General features: G+C 42.9%; 2 protein-coding genes across 15 annotated transcripts in view; one reads left to right on the top strand and one right to left on the bottom strand.

Annotated features, from left to right (window-relative positions):
- Positions 1-986: 986 nt before the first annotated feature.
- Positions 987-6,654, top strand: TMED1 (transmembrane p24 trafficking protein 1). The gene is made up of 4 exons (XM_083594077.1): positions 987-1,281; positions 2,319-2,416; positions 2,836-3,019; positions 4,759-6,654. The coding sequence occupies exons 1-4, from the start codon at positions 1,087-1,089 to the stop codon at positions 4,975-4,977; spliced, it is 696 nt and encodes a 231-aa protein (XP_083450203.1). The 5' UTR covers positions 987-1,086; the 3' UTR covers positions 4,978-6,654.
- Positions 6,655-11,634: 4,980 nt separating this feature from the next.
- DNM2 (dynamin 2) overlaps positions 11,635-20,526 on the bottom strand; it is a 62,849-nt gene continuing 53,957 nt past the window's right edge. For 7 of the 14 annotated variants that reach the window (XM_083593141.1, XM_083593131.1, XM_083593137.1 and 4 more), the window contains 3 exons: positions 19,396-19,631; positions 18,177-18,431; positions 11,635-13,816 (listed from right to left, as the gene is read on the bottom strand). In XM_083593141.1, coding sequence (XP_083449267.1) covers positions 13,747-13,816; positions 18,177-18,431; positions 19,396-19,631 — 561 coding nt within the window. In that variant the 3' untranslated portion in view covers positions 11,635-13,746. Of the gene's footprint in view, positions 13,817-15,536; positions 15,608-18,176; positions 18,432-19,395; positions 19,632-20,526 lie in introns of all 14 variants that reach the window. The other 7 variants (XM_083593139.1, XM_083593142.1, XM_083593143.1 and 4 more) reach the window with 3 other exon arrangements.

The raw sequence follows: 20,526 nt of genomic DNA, 5'->3' as shown, positions 1-20,526 counted from the left end.
ATGCTGGCCACGACCCGGAAGCTGTACGCTGGCTCCCTCGGCCAATAAAGCGAGATGAGCGCCGCAACCCCAGAGTCATCCACGACTGGACCTAATGCTCAGGGGTACCTTTACCTTTACTTTTATTCTGTATTTGAGACCTCTGAATTCTTCTAACACCCGGAACCAAGGAGATATCTGAACTATCTGAAGGCAGCCCTGTATAGGGAAGTTGTTTTAATGTTTTATTATGTCTTTATATATGTTGGAAGCCACTCATAGAATGGCTGGAGCAGGCCAGTCAGATGGTTGGGTTATAACAACCATGTATAGAATAAGAGAACAAGGAGAACATACATTTAAAGAAGATTGGAAAATGTTTATTGAATATATGGGTGAAAATTGTGCAGATTTAAAAACGCTGGCATTATTCAAAATAAATTCAACAGCGTAGATAAGTTTTGATGGATGTAAGAATGGAATACTAAATGGTTTAGCTTATGTAAAATACGCAGGGATTTATGGTATGTAAACTGAACCACGGAAAGAGAAGAAGGGAAATCACTGATTTAAGGTTGTTTAAATGAATATTCTAAAATGTAAAACAGAAAAAAAAATTAGCAAAGAAAAAAAGAGAGAGAGAAAGAAAGAAAGAAAGAAAGAAAGAACGTCTCTATACAATGTTGGAGGATATGCCTGAGGACAAGGGCCCTTGTCGGGTTTCTTGCCCCCGTGGCCAGTCAGAGGAACCAATTCTGCAATGGGCCAAGGACCCCGGAAATATTTTTGTAAGAGCATGGGCTCCATGCAGCGGATAACACGAGCCACGCTGCCTCCTTTACGCGCGGCTTCCTGCCCGCCGAGTTTGTCTGGTCAGCCGCTTCGGCTTGCCCTGATAAAGACAAAGCGATGGACAAATCGAATAACGATTAAGTAGAAGGGAGAGAGAAAGAAAAATGCGGCCCCGGGCCCCGTCGGAGCGCGAGGCTGCAGCTGCTCTGTGCGCGCCCTCCGGTGCCGGCGTCCCGCCCGAGCGCGGCCGCCTCTTCCTCTCCAAGGAGGCGGCCCGGCCCCGCTCTCCTTCCGGCGCCAGGAAGGACCCCGACGATGGCGGCGGCCGCGGCCCTTGCGCTCGGGCTGCCGCTGCTGCTCCTGGGGGCGCCCCGAGGGGTCCCCGGCCAGGCCCACCCGCCGCCGCCCGCCCCGCAGGACGCCGAGTTCACCTTCCTGCTGCCGGCCGGGCGCCGGGAGTGCTTCTACCAGGGCGCGCCGGGCAACGGCTCCATGGAGCTGGAGTACCAGGTGAGGCTGGGTAGGGGTCTACAATCCGGCCCCCCAAACCAGGCGCATGGGGATTGGAGAGGGGGCAACCGGCCCTCTTCTTCCTGCTCAGCCCCTGGTGGTGGTGGCAGAGGGGACCGGGGGGGGGGTAGACTGCCCCCGAAGGTGGAGTTCCCCCTTGGCTACCGCGACGGAGACTGTGCGCGCACAGCGCTGCCCTTTGCTCCGCATCCAGGAGGACGTTAGTCGCGATCCGTATCTCTTAGGAAACGCTGCATTTTTATGCACTTCCCCTACACGCCCCCCCCCCCCAGCGCCACCACCAACCCAGCTTTGATCCGAATTGGGTGGGAATGAATGACCTGGCTGCGTTTTAAGCCAGCAGAACCATGGAGCCTTTAAGTATTGCGTTCTGCGTGGATTTATCAGCAGCCAGATGACTCGCATGTTTTTTCTTCAGAGGGGAAATGGTACTTAGTAAAACAAAACCGTGTAACTTTTCGAGACAGTTTGAGCAGCCAATGTATCCGACAGATCCCTCTTAAAAGCCGTTTGCCGTTGCCTTGCCAAGTTTTTATTGTTTCCTTAACTTAACTTTTATTTAAGTTAAGTGATGAATTAATAGGTTTAATTTCATAATGTGAAGATCTAAGGATGTAAATGTTTAAGTTAAGTTTTATAAGAACTGTGATTTGGAAAACTGTTAAAAGGACATGCAATGAAATTCAACCAAGGGGAAGCGAGGAAGTCACTTAACAATGTCAATAAGTGTAATTTTTAATAAGGCTATGATTTATGTTTGTTTGTCTTATGTGTTTGTTTATAATGTTGTGAAGTTTTTACTGTATTGTTTCCTTCCTAGTTGCCCAGTGTAGTTACCCTCAGAACAGTCTTGCAAATCGGGCTGGGTTTTAAAAAAGTCGCTCAGCCCCAACACGTTGCCTGATATTCAAATACTGCAAAAATGTGTAGCCATTTGCCACTTCTCTTGTATCATTGGTGGCTTTTCTGGGCATAGTGGCTCTTTCCATCATCCAACTCTTGCTATTGCCATTTAGGTTATTGGTGGAGCAGGGCTGGACGTTGACTTCTCCTTGGAAAGTCCTTCAGGCACATTGCTGGTTGATGAATACCGGAGATCCGATGGGGTTCACACGTGAGTCATGCTGCTTCTATGCTTTGGAGTGAAGGATACTTCAGTGGCACTGAGTGGGGAGGGCCAGAGGGGCAGTGGCTCTGGGTGAATTTTTTGGGGGGTGCATTTTGCTCCTCGCCTCCCTGCCAGCCCTGTGCCACTGCTTGGCTCTGGTGGGCAGTGGGGGTCACTCCAGCATCATCGGCAGCGAGGGCTGGAAGTGGGCTCCATTCACCCTCCACGCCCTCCCCCCCCTAGGCGCGCGTACCCGTTGGGATACTCATGAGAAAGCCATTGCTTGCCCATGGTCCAGGTGCTTTTACAAGTAGCAAAAGTATGAAGAAGTTGTGTATCTGATTATTATTGTTTAATGCACTTTGGCTAGTCCAGCTTTGCAGGATATATCTGCCTTCATCACCCTCTTTGTTGGTATCTTTCAGCATTGAGCCTACGGAGGGAGGGGATTACAAGCTGTGCTTTGACAACTCCTTCAGCACTATATCGGAGAAGTTGGTGTTCTTTGAACTGATCTTTGACAGCGCCCAGGAAGATGAGGACTTGAACAATTGGGCAGAAGTGGCCGAACCAGAAGAGATGCTCGACATAAAGATAGAAGACATTAAGGTGGGCAAAGAGGCTGCAGGAGAAATGCCTAGTGCTGAGATGTGGTGGAGTTAGGCAGAATAACAGTGGCATTCGATGGGAAAGAGACCAGGATAGCTCCAGTCTCCTGCAACTGTGCACAGAGTTACATTGCCAGACAAAGGAGATGGGGTCAGCCAATAGCAGACGAGGTCAGCTGCTGCCTGGGCTTCCAGGTATTTAGCTGTTGCAGGAGGAATGCTCCACAATGGGAGCCTAACAATTAGTTCCTTTCCTGGATCTTCACTCCCCTTTTCCAAATGCCCCATGCCTGATGGGGATGGGTGGGAAAGAGCCCCTGCATTTCTGAAGCGCTGGCCAAAGCCCTGCAAATCAACCCAAGTCCTATGGGTGGAATGGACCTTCCCATCATTACTGTCAGTACGTGGCTAGTGGCTTAATAAATTAGGATGTTCACATTTGTGGCTTTGCCCCTAAGAGACCTACCATTTAGGCTTTGCTGAAGAGGTGAACATGGTAATTGACACACTTGTGTGAATTAGTGTCTGTTTGTGTGTGTAACTTTGTATTAATGTAGCATTTTTATATGTAACACTGTAGTTTCACGATCGTTTTTTTAAAAAAAATCTGTTGTGCCTTCAGTTTTTTGTACACCACATAGATACATTTTTTTATATATTAAGCAGTATAGAAATTAAATAATCCATCAACTACATAGGTACATAAATTTGAAATAGACTCATGAGTAATTTTGGGTTAATACTAGAGGTAGTTGTTAATCAAAGCCCTTCCACTGTGTTCCAGAAATTGTGTTCAGAAAGCAGCTCCCTGTTGTTTCAAGACCCATTTATTTTATTTTACAACATTACCTATATGACAGAAACCTTTTCAGCTCACCGAGATAAAAACCAGAGGGTGACTTGGTTCAAGGAAGGCTCCTGATTAATATTAACAGTGAAAGTTGGTCAACTAGCCAATTTCAAGTCATAAGGTTACAAAGCTGACTTGTTTAACTGAGTAGTATTTGTTTTAAACCAGGAATCTTGGTTTTTGTTGTTTTTTTAAAAAGGTATATCTAACAAAATTCCTCCTCAGCTGCACATCAGGGGAAAATACTGTGTCCAACTCATGGTGCGCAGGGTGTGGTCCGAAGGCACATTATGTGCAATCACCCTGCTGAAGCTAAGCAGCTCTGGGTCTCATTGTTGGTAGCGGCAGTACTTGCCAGGCACTTCGGTACACGTGGACTTTGAGACCAGAAATGCAGACAGCAGGTGTCTTCTTGTTACCGCCTTTGTGGCTTAGTACTCCGGTTAAAGAAGAAAATGAAACTAGCTGTTACTCTTAATAGGTTGTGGCAATCATTGCAAACCTGCATTTTCACTGCTTTGAAACAGTGCAAAGGCAACAGAAGGAGTAATTTTTTAATCCAGCCAGGAAAGGTTTTTCAATATCTTAAAATTATTTGGGTCAGCATAAAGGGAAGGTACAGATCTGTCAGGAATATCTCTGGGGTTGTGGTACATGAATGCACAGTGATTCTTCATGGCCTTTTAATGGATGTTGAAATACTTGTGCTTGAGTTCAGATGGTCACGATAAAAAAATTTTTGGTTAACAATAATAGACATGGTGCCTGATCATTTGTTGGGTGAAGAATCTGACTCCATGTGATTTGAATTTGGCTACAATGGTTTCCTTTTCCCCCAAACACATCTTTGCTCCAAACACATCTATTCTCCTTTGTTCTCACCATTGTAGGAATCTATTGAAACGATGAAGAGCCGCTTGGAGAGAAGCATTCAGATGCAGGCCCTGCTGCGAGCCTTTGAAGCTCGAGACCGCAATTTACAGGAAAGCAACCTGAGCCGAGTCAACTTCTGGTCAGCTGTCAATCTCACTGTGCTCCTGGTGGTGTCATTTCTCCAGGTGTACATGTTGAAAAGCCTCTTTGAGGACAAGAGGAGAGTCTGGACGTAGCAGGAGGAGAAATGGCACCCCCTTTTTACCTATACGGGGCAGGTGTCCAGAAGAATGCCAGCACCCATATTGCCAAAGCTCAGTACTGTCCCAAGTGTAGCTGCCATTTCTGTCATGAGTCTCTTTACAGAAGGGGTTAAAATATCACAGTCAAGGTAAGGGAGGGATTTGGGGTGGTGACTGAACACCCCCACATCTTGTGCGATGGTGGCAACCTGTCAAAATTGAGAGCAGGATGAGGGCGTGCAAGAATTGGAGTTGTTAGGCAGTACACAACAAGCAAAAACAGCTGTTCTTCATACATTTCAATAGCTCCTCTGTTTACAATGAAGGGCCGGTGCTTCTCAATGTACTACAGCTTGCAGCGGAGTTTGCCTCTTGGCCTTAAAACTTTGATATTCTGCATAAGACGTCATCAACATGTGCCTTAGCAAAAGTCGCTGGTCTGGGTGGAAGCAGCAACGCCCCGGCCACTTTAGCTGTTGAGAGGTTCCTAGCCTCTGCTTTTTCCATGGAATCTCCCTGCCCTAAGAAGCCCCACTATACTTAAGGGCATTAAGAAAACTCTCCTAGTGGCATTGGTAATCTTTACCACCCAGGCGTCTGCGTTTGATTTTCCTCAGGCATGACTAAATGAGGAGTATCGTCACTGCTAAAGACTCCCATGGTCAGCAGTCTGCAAAGGGTGAAAAGGCCTGGTTTTGCACTCATTTGGTGCTAGCGTGTCCCCGATCTAGCATTCCGCTTTTCAGCAGAAAGCAAGCAGAATGTGGTTGAGTTTATTCCCTTGGGAGGAAATTATTGCCTTTCCAAGACTCTTCAAGTATCTTTAAATGTTAGGAACTGTGAACAAGTAAATTCCTGATTATAGAAGGCTGACCTGCAGAGCACATGAAGTCTTGAATACATCTGGTGGAATTCTCTGTTTCTCTTCTGCTCAGGACTTGAGCACCTTGGGAATTCCTTACTGGATTTAGGATATGAGAAATTTCACAAGTATAACTTGGGCCTAAATTACACAATGGTGGCAGATTAGTGTTGTTACATGCTGTGATTGAAGCACGTTTGCATTTAAAGTGGGCGCGGGTGGTGCATCTTCTCTTCTTCCTGCCACAGGTACGCCAGCAGACTGCTCAGCTCTGATATCAGTAGTGAGACAGGCTGGGAGAGGGCTGTGCAGAACAAGTGGGCAAAGGAAGAATTTAGCACTGCCCTGGCAGTTTACTTTGTGCCCTCACTATAGACATTATTGAGGGACTTCTGAAATACACTCCTGGTACTTTCACTGGAGATTAAAGTTGAACGCTCAAGAGTAATTGATACCCCCAACCCCAAATAGCCTTTCAGGTGGGCTGCTGCATTTCACTTCACATAGTTAGTACGTTAAAATTTCCCTGCACGTGGCAGTGCATTAGCCCGAGCTAACTGTTCAACGCTATCCCACTGGCTGCTCTTCAGGGCAGGATGTTGCCAGTTCCCATAGCTGCATCCCAGATCAGCTGGATTCTGGCGGCAAGAAACAGCTGTGTGTACGCTCACACTATAAAAAGACTTTGTTTGGGCTTCCTGATGTCAGAGAATGCCTGGCATAACAATGGGAGGCTGCCAGTGTTCACCCCTTTTCTAAGATTGTGTAGGCCATTGTCTTGTGGTTCAATAAATGGTCTTTGAATTGGAGCTTGTCCTCTCCTGAATCTGTCATTGGTCTTGGGTTACAAGAAGATAGGTAACATACTTTTCCCTTTTCTTGCGAGGAATCCTATTCAAAATAAGGGAATTTCCCTTTTTAAAAAAGGGAAACGTTGACAGCTGTGCCCTGAACCCTTCCCACTTTTCATTTCATTTAAACTGTGATGCCAAACCACTCAGCCCATTTTATTCTCCTGCCCCAAGCATCTCTGATTCCAAAGCATTTTGATGTCTTGCAGCACACCTACTGATGGGAACGTCACTACAGGAGCGAATGTATTATTTTTCTCTCATTCTTCAGGTTTCAATACAAAATCCATAGCATGAACTTTGAACCCTCATGTCACTTAGTGACACAAAAACGTCCTCTGAGCAGCACCAGCAGGATTGTGAAAAGTGCTTAAAGAGGGCCCGTCTCCAACTCTTTGAATATATGCCACCAGTTATTGATGTAAGCCTCAAAGAGGCATGAGCAAGGCCACAAGATGATCCCTCTAGCAAGAGAGTTGGGCCCAGATACTTCACAAGTCAAAACAAGACAAGGAGAAGGTGGGACACTTCTGCTGGTCCCAGGCACTCCCCGCCCCCCCCCCCCCATATCTTGATTTGGAGCTGAAGGACCAAGGAAAAATGTGGAGACATGGATGGAAAGTTGCAAGCAAGCACAAGTTGTGACCCTTTCCTGACTTCAGGGTATACCTGTTATCAAGTCTCCACTTCTGGTATTTGAACTTTGTGGAGCATGAGCCAGTATAGGAGAGCCTTTACTCTCATCTTAAACCAGGTTTTTAAAAATCATCAAATTTACAATTAGCTGACTAAACTATTTTTATAACCAAAAAATTGAATTGTCTCTAAATGGACTTGTATAGTAATAGAATGCTGTGCTGTGATTTACAGCCAAATTAGTGATGCTAGCAAGACAGATGCACACAAAACAATCCATAAAAAGTGTAAATAACTTTTTTAAGAGACGGAATTGAAAAGCGCATTTGTTGTAAAACAAAAATATGCTACGTAAGAGCTTCTGGGTCCTGCATGCTACACTCACAGTGGCCAACCAGATGCTTATGGGAAGTCTGAGACATGCTGCCTGCAACAGTGAAGGTTGAACATAACTTTGTAGCTAGCAGGTAGCTTTGAAATTCATTCTTGAGGTGGACTGATGGTTGTTCATCCTTCGTTATTCTGCTCTTCATGTTTGCGAGAGATAACTCCAGAATTATAATAAACTGCAAGCTTTAAATTTTTAAAAGAAGTATAGTGGAAAATGTGAATATACTTGTAGTTATTCACCATTGCTATATAATGTAATCCTGACATTTTGGAAAAGCTGGAAGTGAACATAAACACTAAAGCTGTTTTGATATTTGTGGATGCCGAGGAAGCCTTTGACAACATTTCTTGGAGTTTTATGTTGAAGAACCTCCGGGGGATGGGGGTAGGCCAAGGGTTTGAAAATGGTATAGGTGCAATATACTCTGAACAGAAAGCCAAACTAATTGTAAATAATGTGGTTACAGAAGAGTTCAAGATTGAAAAAGGGACACGTCAGGGGTGCCCTATCTCCCCATTACTTTTTATATCGGTCCTGGAGGTTTTGCTTAATATGATTAGGAGGGACCAGTTGGTTAAAGGGATTCAGGTCGGAGCTAAACAATATAAACTGAGAGCATTTGCAGATGACTTAGTACTTACATTGCAAGAGCCAGAAGCTAGCACGAAAAGAGTTTTGGAAATAATTCAAGAGTTTGGTCAAATGGCAGGATTTAAATTGAATAAGTCTAAGACAAAGGTTTTGGAGAAAAATTTGACACAGATAGAAAAGGAAAGGTTCCAGAATGAGACAGGGTTGACTGTGGTTAAAAAAGTGAAATATTTGGGTATAAATATGACAGCTAAAAATGTGAATTTGTTTAAAGATAATTATGAAAAAACTTGGAGAGAAGTGAAAAAAGATTTGGAGATTTGGTCCAACTTGAAGCTTTCCTTGTTAGGCCGTATTGCAGCTATAAAGATGAATGTATTGCCAAGAATGTTGTTTTTGTTCCAAGCATTGCAAATAATTGATAAAATGGATTGTTTCAAGAGGTGGCAAAAAGACATATCCAAATTTGTCTGGCAGGGCAAAAAGCCCAGAATTAAATTTAAGATACTAACGGATTCAAAGGAAAGAGGGGGGTTTGCCCTGCCAGACTTTAAACTTTACTACGAAGCGGCAGCTTTCTGCTGGCTGAAAGAATGGCTACTTCTTGAAAACACAGACATTTTGGATTTGGAAGGTTTTAATAACATTTTTGGGTGGCATGCATATTTGTGGTATGACAAGGTTAAAGCACATAAAAGTTTTAAAAATCATATTGTCAGAAAAGCACTACTAAATGTCTGGGACAGATATAAAGACTTGCTGGAAAATAAAACTCCAAGGTGGCTGTCGCCAATGGAAGCTAAGGCAGTTAAAAAGTTAAATATGGAGTCCAAGTGGCCAAGATACTGGGAAATTTTGGAAAAGGAAGGGGACAAATTGAGATTGCAGAGTTTTGAGAAATTAAAAGGGAAGGTGAGAGATTGGTTCCATTATCATCAAATTAATGAAGCGTTTAAACTGGACAGTAAAATTGGCTTCCAGGTGGAAAAATCAAAATTGGAGACAGAACTGTTAGAACCCAGTACTAAGAATTTGTCCAAAATGTACAATTTGCTGCTGAAATGGAATACACAAGATGAAACGGTTAAATCGGTCATGATTAAATGGGCTCAGGACATTGGTCATAATATTTTGTTTGCTGATTGGGAAAAGTTGTGGACCACCGGGATAAAATTTACGGCATGTAATGCCTTAAGAGAGAACATTATGAAAATGATATATAGGTGGTACATAACCCCAGTCAAGCTTGCAAAGATTTACCATGTGCCTGACAACAAATGTTGGAAATGTAAAGAAACTGAAGGTACATTTTTTCATCTTTGGTGGACCTGCCCGAAGATTAAGGCATTCTGGGAAATGATCTATAATGAACTTAAAAAGGTATTTAAATATACTTTCCCCAAGAAACCAGAGGCCTTTCTCTTGGGTATTGTCGGCCAAGGGGTGTTAAAGACGGATATAACTTTCTTTATGTATGCTACAACAGCAGCTAGAATACTCATTGCAAAGTACTGGAAGACGCAAGAACTACCCACACTGGAAGAATGGCAGATGAAGGTGATAGACTATATGGGCTTGGCAGAAATGACGAGCAGAATCCGAAACCAGGGAAGAGAAGCAGCGCAAGAAGAATGGAAAAAATTCAAGGACTATTTAAAGAAATATCATAAAGTTAATGAAAGTTAGAATGATGTTGGACTGGAAAGTAAATGGTTACTATTAGCAATGGTTAAGACAAGGAAAATAAGGAAGAATAGTCTAAATTTAAATTAAAATAAGGGAAGATTTGCTGAACAATCGATAAGAATTTGGAATACAGAAAGGGGAAGCATGAGGAAGTCGGGGAAGATAGGATATGAAATTAGGATATGAAGTGATACATGTTTTTTGTTTTGTTTTTGTTTTTGTATGTTTATGTTTGTTGTATTGTGTTTATATGGAAAAATAAAAATATTTAAAAAAAAATATATATATATAATGTAATCCTGGACACTGAGATCCAGCTCCGAGGGCCTTCTGGCGGTTCCCTCCCTGCGAGAAGCGAAGTTACAGGGGACCAGGCAGAGGACCTTCTCAGTAGTGGCGCCCACCCTGTGGAACACCCTCCCATCAGATTTCAAGGAAATAAACCACTATCTGACTTTTAGAAGACATCTGAAGGCAGCCCTGTTTAGGGAAGCTTTTAATATTGGATGAATCATTGTATTTTAATATTTTGCTGGAAACTGCCCAGAGTGGCTGGGGTAATAATAATAATAATTACTACTATATAATGAAAGTATTATGCATTTTGGTCAAATCTTATAGGTCATGCTAATTAGGTGCTTTATAAAGTATGGCATATGTACCTTTCCTCAAGAACTGAAGTTGTCACAAGACTGACAGCATGGATCTCCTTGCAAGTATTTCAGTATGAACACATTCTTCATTGCTAGTCAACAAGATCTTCTAACTGGTACACTGTTTGTATTGAGACGTCCCCAGGTAGGTGCAATCGCTGACCATGTAACAGCCCTTCTGAGTGCTTGATCACCGCTGTCCACAAGGTACATTTTTCTATAGGGACTGGCCATGATGAAACTACTATAGCAGGCAGCAGCTGCAAAAAGATGTCCCAATGTGCCCTGCAAAGGCTGTCTGCAAAAGCTTGCTCATTTGTATTTGGTTGTTCCATGATCACTTGTTTTAATTTGAGAGGGAGGAGAGCTATAGGGGTACCTGTCCTCTGGGTGAGGAGGCACTTAAAAACAACAATGGAGTTAATCCTTTTCTGCAAATGCTGTTCAATTGGCATGTGATCCCTCATGGTCTAGGACACCCTGTGTGACCAGTAACAGAAAACATTTTCCCCACTGTAAATAGACTTCATTTGCCCTTAGTGATACCAGCACACAGCCAAATCTGCCCGAATATGAAGCACTGTGATGTTATCACATTGAGCATGATCGCTTGAAAAAGGGGCAGGAAATGGCACTTAAACAGCACCTATATGTAAGGGAATCAGTGGCTGTGGGCAGCCATAAACATATAAGATTAATATATTAGCCATAGCTAAATGTCCTTAAGCCTTATTAACGGGGGTTACGTTTAGCTTGTTTTATTGAGATATTGTACAGCTGCCTCCCATCGAAAAGTCAAACTGAGCAGGGCCAAACAATTAGCCATTTGGCTTGGAGGCTAGTAAACAGAAGCTCCTCAAGGAAACTCAATTTGAGCTTTAGTTTCTTCTGCTCACTACCTCCCAAGTGTAGAAATTTTGAGAACCAATGAAAGACAACACACACTCACACACAAACCCCAACACCACTGGCTGCCAGAGATTTTCCACCAGCAAAATTTCCCTTTATTTTAGTTTATTAATAGGATACATAATGGAGGCACTTATCTCAAACTGTTGGGATCTTTTTTTTCCATCTAAGAAGAGGGAGAGAAGGTCCCACAGCCCCTTCACACATGGTAACAGGAAGAGTCAAGAGGAAGCAAATATGAACACAATGAATTAAAAGTAGAGGTCCATGCTACCAAGCAAATGCCAGCTTTCGGAGAAGTGACCAGTGGGCAGTAGGTGGCACGAGGTTATGAAATGCACTGCAAGAGAGGGTCAAAAGTCCATGATAGTGACGTTGGAAGTAGAGGGACATTTATAGGAAGGCAACACTGGTTATTAGGGCAGTCAGCATGTAATTCAAGCAGTAAAGGCACAAAATTAGCACCGTCTATGGAAGTGTCATATCCTCCAGGACACGAAGCAAGGAACTACTGCTGCAGGTAGGCAGAAAGGGAAAAAAACATTTAAGGCAGGTGGTGTATGTGTGGCTGTTCCTTTTATCTTATCTCAGGAAGGTCTGAGGTATCCCTGATAGCCTTGTATAATGAGGGCTGGGCTTAACTGATGATTTCTCTTTTTAAAAAATCTAGAATTTATACAAGTATTAATACAGTCTGTCTCTCGTAAGAAATATATACAACCACAGCCCAGGGAGGGCAGAGTGCTTTACTACTGCTGTTGAGAAGGCTCCAGTGTTACTCCAAACTCCGAGGCTCTACAGGTGGAGCAGCCAACCCAAACACACAAACGCCCCACTCCGAAAGACCACAGACACTACCAGGAGCTTCTGCGGGACCTTGTGGCACAAGTGTCGTAAGATCTATTATGGACACAGTTTGCCATGAAGAATCTGCCTCAGCCTAGAGGCACAGAGGTAAGCTGCAGTACAGCTGATCTCAAGAATAGGGCATTTCTTTCACGGGACAAAGTCACTCTTCTGATTAGGGAGGGGAAGGCTTTCCAACAGAGACCACAATCCGTGCAGAGGATCACAATCCTGATAAAACACTTCGAAACCCTGGTACACACACACACGCACTTCTCCATATGGACTGGGCAGGTGACAAATGGTCATAGCCAATCGGGGAACAGCCAGTTGGTATTACAGCTCCAAGTGACTAAGACATCCCTGCCACCTGGATGCCTCCCTGGTGTAAATTAGGAGGGACCACCAGTCATGCTTATCTAGGTTACAGCTGAGCTGCCTCTGTTTAAGCAAGAACACTGGTTGTGCAGAGAGTGGCATGGCATTCAAATCAACTCTATACCTGAGGCTTAAAAGCAACCCAGTGCCACCTTCTTTCCAATTATTCTGCTTGGCAAAATCTTGCTCTAGTTCAGTGAACTGAATTTATAAGCAATTTGCTATCTGCAGTCCCATCATTTTGTTTTGGTTTTTACCCCTTCAAAGTTATAAAATGGAAATAAACTGATCAAATCTTGCATTGAAATTTATAGGGAGAAAGGAAAGGCAATCAAAGTGGGGAGGGGGGGAGATTATATATATATATATTATAATACAAATAAATCCATAGCCGGGTGGGGAGGTTGAGGAGTTGGACAAACCCAATTAATGTGAATGGCGAAGGGAGATTCTACGTGTTGAATGCACAAGTGTTGGTGGAAATGCAAACTCGCCACTTTCACACATTCACAGGCAATCCCTTGCCAATCCCTCAACTAGGGGATCCTTTCTGTATTTTCAACAAAGTGCAAAACAACTCCACAAAACAGAATGCTCCATGTTCCCATGTGGAATGGGTCTGGTGTGGCCACCAAGAGGAGGGTGAAGAAACTACCCCTCCCCTGCAATTTTCCAGAGAAGATTCAGGTCACCAAATCCCTCCCCAGCCAAGACCCAAGGACAGAGAGGGAACTACTACAAGGAATGCTTGGCCTCTCAGAGCTATTTACAAGTAATCAACCCACGGCACCCATCCCATGGTGGCTGCTACTGGAGGGAAGGAGACAGGAAGGAAGCGGGAAACGGGCCTTGGCTACAGTTGATCACAATTGCAAAGAGCTCTTTTACACAAGAGATTAGGCATGAGTTCTCTCCACAATATAGTTAACAAGCAACAGCTCTCCCTGGTAGTGGTTGTAGTTAATCTAATAAGGAGGGCTCAGCAGGCCTGATAATCGTGGGCCGGTTCGGTGCTGCAGGGGGTCTTCTGCTGTAGAGAGAACAAAACAGATGGAGAGAAATGAATACCGGAAAAGGGAGAACTGGACAGATGTCACTGTGAAATATTGTTAAGTGAAGCTAATGCCCACAGCTCTCATGCCCACTCCACTATCCCACTTAATCTGGGAAATTCTATGCCCAGAATAGTACATTTTGTGGCACATTTAGCCAACAAATAGAAGTGGTAGAAGCCATCATTTATCACTATTCTTTAGACAGCTTAGAACCACTCAACCTCCCACTATTTCACCTGTCTGGGAAAAAAAGTCTGCCTTTGGTATGACTAGTAGGGGTGACTTGGATCGACACCAAAATCCAATTTGCTTGACTCTGAAGGTGTGGTTCTGGGTGAACATTATGCAGGGTATGCGAGAGACTGGATTGTACAGCTCCTTCAGAGAACAAGCCAGCTCAATAACACAATGACTAGTACCAGGGCACTGTATTCTGTCTGTCCCTGCCCCCGCAAACACCATATGATGTTAAGACTGCCCAATATACTGATATAATAAAATATTCAGGGTGTAATCTATTTCTATATTAAAAAATTCTGTGTGACGATAAACCAAATTCTGCAAAAAGATACACTAACTTCTGCAAAGTGTGTAGATTACTGTGTAGATTAGTTTATTCTGCTTCTGCTAACTTTGTGGAGGTGGCTGGCTACACAGGTGGCTACAAGGCTTTCCTCCTTTTTTCCTCTCTTTATTTTTTACACACACACATCTCTGAAGTCGTAAGAGCTAGCAGTTTCAAGATGAAACTTGAAATTCTCAAGGAGCTAAATTCTGCTTTTCTGTTGTTTTGAGAAATAAACACAGCACTGGCTACAGAAACCAGTCTGCTTGCTAGCACTGCTGTCTTAGATGAGTCTCTAATTCAAAACTAGACATATTCCCATAATACACTCCACTAAATATGAGCTTCAAAATGGAGAGTGCTTCCTCCTCTGCAAAGCCTGCAACAGGGAAAGAAAAGAAATTCCACTCAAGGAAGAATATGCAGTTTTAAGAAACATGACGACTCTTGAGCACCAAAGGAGAGGAAAAAATGGCGTAAGATTTTTATGATCTGAGGTGAAACCAGAGAATATTAAAATGCTCCAGACACAATTTTCAACGATTATTAACCAAGAGATTGAATGAAAAATTAAAATATTAAAACATAGAAACTTTGAATTTGCAAATAAACCTGGCAAACTCTTAGCTTGGCAGTTAAAAACAACCAGAATGACAGGATAACAAATAAAATTAAAATTGGAGAAAAGATAACTGACGACCCAAAGGAAATTAATTGAAGCTTTGTAAATTTTTATAGAGAACTATACAGGGAAGGAACAGAAAATCATGATAAAATCGAAGAATACTTAGGGCAGAACAATTTATCAAAGATCTCAAAGGAGATACTCAGTCTCTTACATTCTCCTATTTCTGCATTGGAAGTTCAACAGGCAATCAATAAAGCAAAATCAGGGAAGGCCCCGGACCTGGATGGCCTATCCGCAAATTATTATAAAAAGCTAGAAGAACCGCTATTTGAACCACTGAAGGACACAATGAATGACATAGTAAAGATTGGGAAACTACCGGAATCATGGACAGAAAGCTTTATAACCTTAATTCCCAAGCAGGGAACTGATTTAACAATTGTTTCAAATTATCGGCCAATATCCCTTTTAAATAATGATTATAAATTATTTGCCGACATACTTTCAAAAAGATTAAAGACGATTCTTAAAGACATCATTCACGAAGACCAGGCCGGCTTTCTCCCTGGACGCCTAGTGCAAAATAACATCAGAAATATCATTAACGTGTTGGAATATTTAGAAATCAGAAGTGACAAACCAGCAGTACTAATGCTGGTGGATGCAGAGAAAGCCTTTGACAACATCTCGTGGAGATTTATGAAAAGAATGATGCAACAAATGGAGTCCGGTGAACAGTTTTGTAAAGGAATAGAGGCTATATACTCCGATCAACGGGCCAAGATCATCATCAATGGCAACATTACAGAAGACTGTGTAATAAGAAAAGGGACAAGGCAAGGATGTCCGCTATCCCCGCTAATATTAATTTTGGTAATGGAAGTGTTGAATAAAAAAATAAGGGAAGACAAAAACATAAAAGAAATAACACTAGGAGAGAAAGCTTATAAACGAAAGGCGTTTGCCGATGATCTTATTATTATGACAGAGAATACAAAAGGAAGTTTATTAAAGGTATTAGAAATAAATAAGAACTTTGGGCAGGTAGTGGGATTCAAATTAAACCGTTCCAAAACAAAGCTCTTGGTCAATAATATGGATTACGCCAAAAAACATCAATTTATTCAAAGATAACTATGCTAAAACCTGGATTAAAATTAAAAGAAATTTAAAAATATGGAGCAGATTAAATTTATCTTTTGGGGGGAGAATATCCACCATTAAAATGAATGTCTTACCAAAAATGCTTTTCCTATTTCAGACAATCCCTGGGATTGGAGTGACAGGCTGCCTCAAAAACTTGCAACGAGACATCTCTACATATTTGGCAGGGGGGAAAGCCCAGGATTACACATAAACTGTTAATTGATATCAAAGAAAGAGGGGGATTTTCCCTGCCAGATTTGACATTATATTACAAGGCAGCCTGTCTCTGCTGGATCAGGGAATGATGTATACTACAGCACACAGGCCTTCTAGACCTGGAAGAACATGACAACTGGTATGGCTGGCATGTCTGCTTAGGTTATGATAAAGTTAAGATCCACAAAAAAATTAAATCAAATTATAAGGAAATTTCTCTATGTGGTTTGGGCAAAATACAAAGATCTGGGCAAAGGTTTGGGCAAAATACAAAGATCGAACTCTATGGTGGATATCTCCCTTTGAAGCATTAGCCGTGAAGAAAAAAATATGAAAGGGAATTGGCCAATATACAAAGTATTATTAAAAGAGGAAGAAAACCAGTTGAAACTAAAAAACTTCAAAAGAAGACAAAAGAAATGGCTTTGCAACAGAACCCTCCAGATTAGAAAAATAACTGATTAACTCTAAAGTGAAAACTCTCTCCTCATGGAGGAGGAGGTAAAATCTGTAATGGTCAAGTGGCCCCAAGATTTTGGCTATAGCATCCCAATGAGTGCCTGGGAAAATCTATGGAAGGTTAACATGAAACCACCACATGCTACACCTTGAAAGATAATTTTATGAAGATGCAATTCCGCTGGTATTTGACACCACTAAAACTATCTAAAATGTACAAGGACATGTCAAGTAAATGCTGGAGATGTGGGAAAGTGGAAGGCTCAATGTTACCTATGTGATGGACATGTAAGAGAATAAAGGAATTTGGGGAGGTAATTTATAATGAGCTCAAAAGAATGATTAAGGTACCCTTCATAAAAAAACCCAGAGGCTTTCCTCCTGGGGATACTAGGCCCAGACATCCCTAAAAATGCGAGAGAAATATTCTTGTATATCACGGTAGCTGCAAGAATATTAATCGCTATGAATTGGAAAGGACAGAAAATTCCATCAAAGCTGGAGTGGCAAAGTAAACTGTTGGAATACGCCGAGCTGGCAAAAATGACAGAAAAACTGAGAGGTCATACTGATCAAACATTTACTAGGAAATGGGACATGTATAAAAAAATATATCAAGGATTACTGTAATAACATGACGCCAGTGGCAGGTCTAGAATGACTTCTGTAGTATGATGGATAATTATAAGAGAATATTATATTGATGAAAATTAACAAAAGGAAACAAAAATAAACAGTGCACTAGATAGAGTAAGTGGTAGCTACATAATGGGGTGATGGGAAGTTGCTAGAAACTCAGGAAGAACGTAAGGTGATGTGATGTAACAAATGTTACCATTTTTATTTCTCTTTTCTGGATAAACTTCTGTTTCTTACTTCTTTTTAAACTCAATAAAGCATATAATAAAAAAAGTGAGAGAAAAATGCAGAAGCAGCTCTTTAGCCCTGAAGGGAAAGGTTACACCAGATCCTGCTTTCACATATTTCCTCTGTTCTAAGGCAGCTGTTTTAAGGCACTTGTACCACGCTAACATATTGCATGGTCCATGTTCCAGTTTTCAGGTCTGAATTCTCCCATTCCATTTTGATAATAGAGAAATTGTTATACAGGGTTAAAGAAATTAAGACTCATAAGCTCTAGAGTCCAGATGCTGCTGCACTCCGGTTCCCATCAGTCCCTGCCATCATGGCAAATGATCAGGGATGATGGGATCTACAGCCCAACAAATGGGCAGCAACAGGTTCATCATCCCAGCTCTAGAGCTGCTGCTATAGTACCTGCTCTAGCAGCAAAGAGAGGAGAACCTGAAGGATGCCTTACCTGGGCACACCTGGAGGGATGCCGGGTGGAACACGTGCTGGTCGTGAAGGAATCAGAGGAGGAGCTGAGAAAGGGTCATTATTAGCAACAAATGCACCTTGCGGTCCAGGGCGTGACGGAATGGGTGGTGCCACAAAAGAGGAAGGGCCTGCGGCTGGCATTGGGATCAAGGGGGGGCCTGGCATAGGGCCCCTCACTGCTGGCGGTCTCCCTGGTGGCAACACAGTCGAAGCAGGCCTGCGCTGTGGTGTCGGGCTGCCAAAGAGAGAAAAAGAAACCACCAGGACGGGGAAGGTAAGTTAGTGTCGTACAATACAGCAAAATGAAGCCAATGCAATCAGGTTCAACCCCAAACCCTATATGCTAAAGTATGAACTGTCTGCTTCACATTCTGTACAAGAGTTATTTTGTTCAACCAGCCCCAGAACCAAACGGTGTTATATGAAGACCCTGCAGAATGACAACTGAAGATTTAAGGCTACCAACAAGCATAGATCAAAGTTCAAGTTTGTTGTTAAGTATTGAAATCACATTGCCGGTGGGCCAAATACAGGTGCTTGGGCTCTTCCTGGAGTTCTGGCAGTAGGTCACTTGAAACTTCTGGCCTTGCTGGTTTCTATGCTTCCATCCCATGTGCCTAACCCTGTGTGAGTAGAATGCTGTCCAGTCTGGACACTGTACCATGGCGTCCCGATTGGAATGTATGGCTGGTGTCTCCTGGGTTTTGCTCACCCCAAATGTCGTAGAGACCCCTGTTTTTTAGCATTTTTAGTAACTTGTAAGAGTTCCTAGTTGTTGGGGGTTTCCTTCGGAGGAAGGTTGCCCATGGGGTTCTAGGGTGAATATCTTTCAGGGATATACCTTTCATATTTAGATTGAGGTCCCCTCCTAGGATTGCTTCCCCTTCAGAGAAGGAGAGGAATTTGTTTAGTGTCTTCTGGAAGAATTCTAATTGTTTCGCGTTTGGGGCATATATGGAGCCGATTGTCAGTTTGATTTTGCCATCTAGTGTCCCTTTAGCGAAAATGAATCTGCCTTTTTTGTCCTTGAGGACTGTTGTGGCAGTGAAGTTCAGGTCTCTACTGAGTATTATGGCTACGCTGCGAGCTTTCCCCGAGCCTCGTGCGACCCACTGTTGACTGAAGTGGGGGTCGCATCCCATGTGCCTAACAAAAAAATAAAGCACACCAGAAGCAGATAACCCACCACCCCAACTCACCTATGCCCACTACTCCCTGACTGCAGCCATGTGTCATCCACAGGAGGAGGAACCGGTGTGGAAATGGTGCTGGTACTAATGTCTCCAATTATGTTCAAGGCCTCCTTCAGGGCGTGGTACATTCGCAGCATGTCGTCCCTGCGCTGCGCCTGGTCTGCAGACTCCTCCATCAAGCTGTTTTGGTCTGCGGAGGAGTACAGGTAGGCCAGCAGCTCCGAGTGGATGAAATCCTTGGTCTGTGGGGATGGGGGAAGGAAAGCACAAAGAAGAGGTGACACTGTCCAAATGTGACGGGGCTGGAAATGGTATATTCAGGCTGGAGTAACACCGTGAGCCAGACTAGTTTCTTAACCCTGGTCATGAGTTTTACCTGCAGTGGGGTGGTGGCGGGTGGGGGAGAGACACCCTTGCCTCTGCCACTGCAGTACTGGACTCCACAATGTTTCTATGGGAAGGCATTGTCTAATATTGGCAGGTGTTGGAGGTATACTGCCGAGAACAACTTGTTAAAGTGTTATAGCATGGGGATTAATAGCAGGGCAAGTGGACTTTGAAAGCCCTAATGCAGGCATAGGCAAACTCTGGCCCTCCAGATGTTTGGCACTACAATTCCCATCATTCCTGACCACTGGTCCTGTTAGCTAGGGATGGTGGGAATTGTAGTCCCAAACATCTGGAGGGCCAGAGTTTGCCTATGCCTGCCCTAATGTTTGCTAAGAGACTTAGACTCAGCCTGGAAGGATAAATCCCCACCATTTATTACACAATGGTCTGAGGACCTCACGACTCTGACCATAGGTATCCATATAAAATTGACATCTATATGAAGATATTTCATATAGATGTCAATTTTATGTGACTACCTATTTTGGACATCTAGAGGGCTTATATTAACTTATAAGCTTAACCTAAGATGCATGCACTGCTGGCAAATTTATTCCATTATGTGACCTGATGGTGTTTTTCTGTTACTATCAGTATTATTTTTACTTTATATTTATTATTTTATTTTTTAAACAATTCTTCTCCCCCGATCTTCCTTCCCCTTACATTCTTTGTTAAGTTTGCAAAATAAAATAAAAATAAAAATAAAAATGGTGCATCAGAAGAGTGGTGGAACAACATCTGCTT

The sequence above is a fragment of the Podarcis filfolensis genome, assembly GCF_964270895.1.
Source record: "Podarcis filfolensis genome assembly, chromosome: 17".
Taxonomy (NCBI): Eukaryota; Metazoa; Chordata; class Lepidosauria; order Squamata; family Lacertidae; genus Podarcis; species Podarcis filfolensis.
This window is presented reverse-complemented; position numbering and strand designations above follow the sequence as displayed.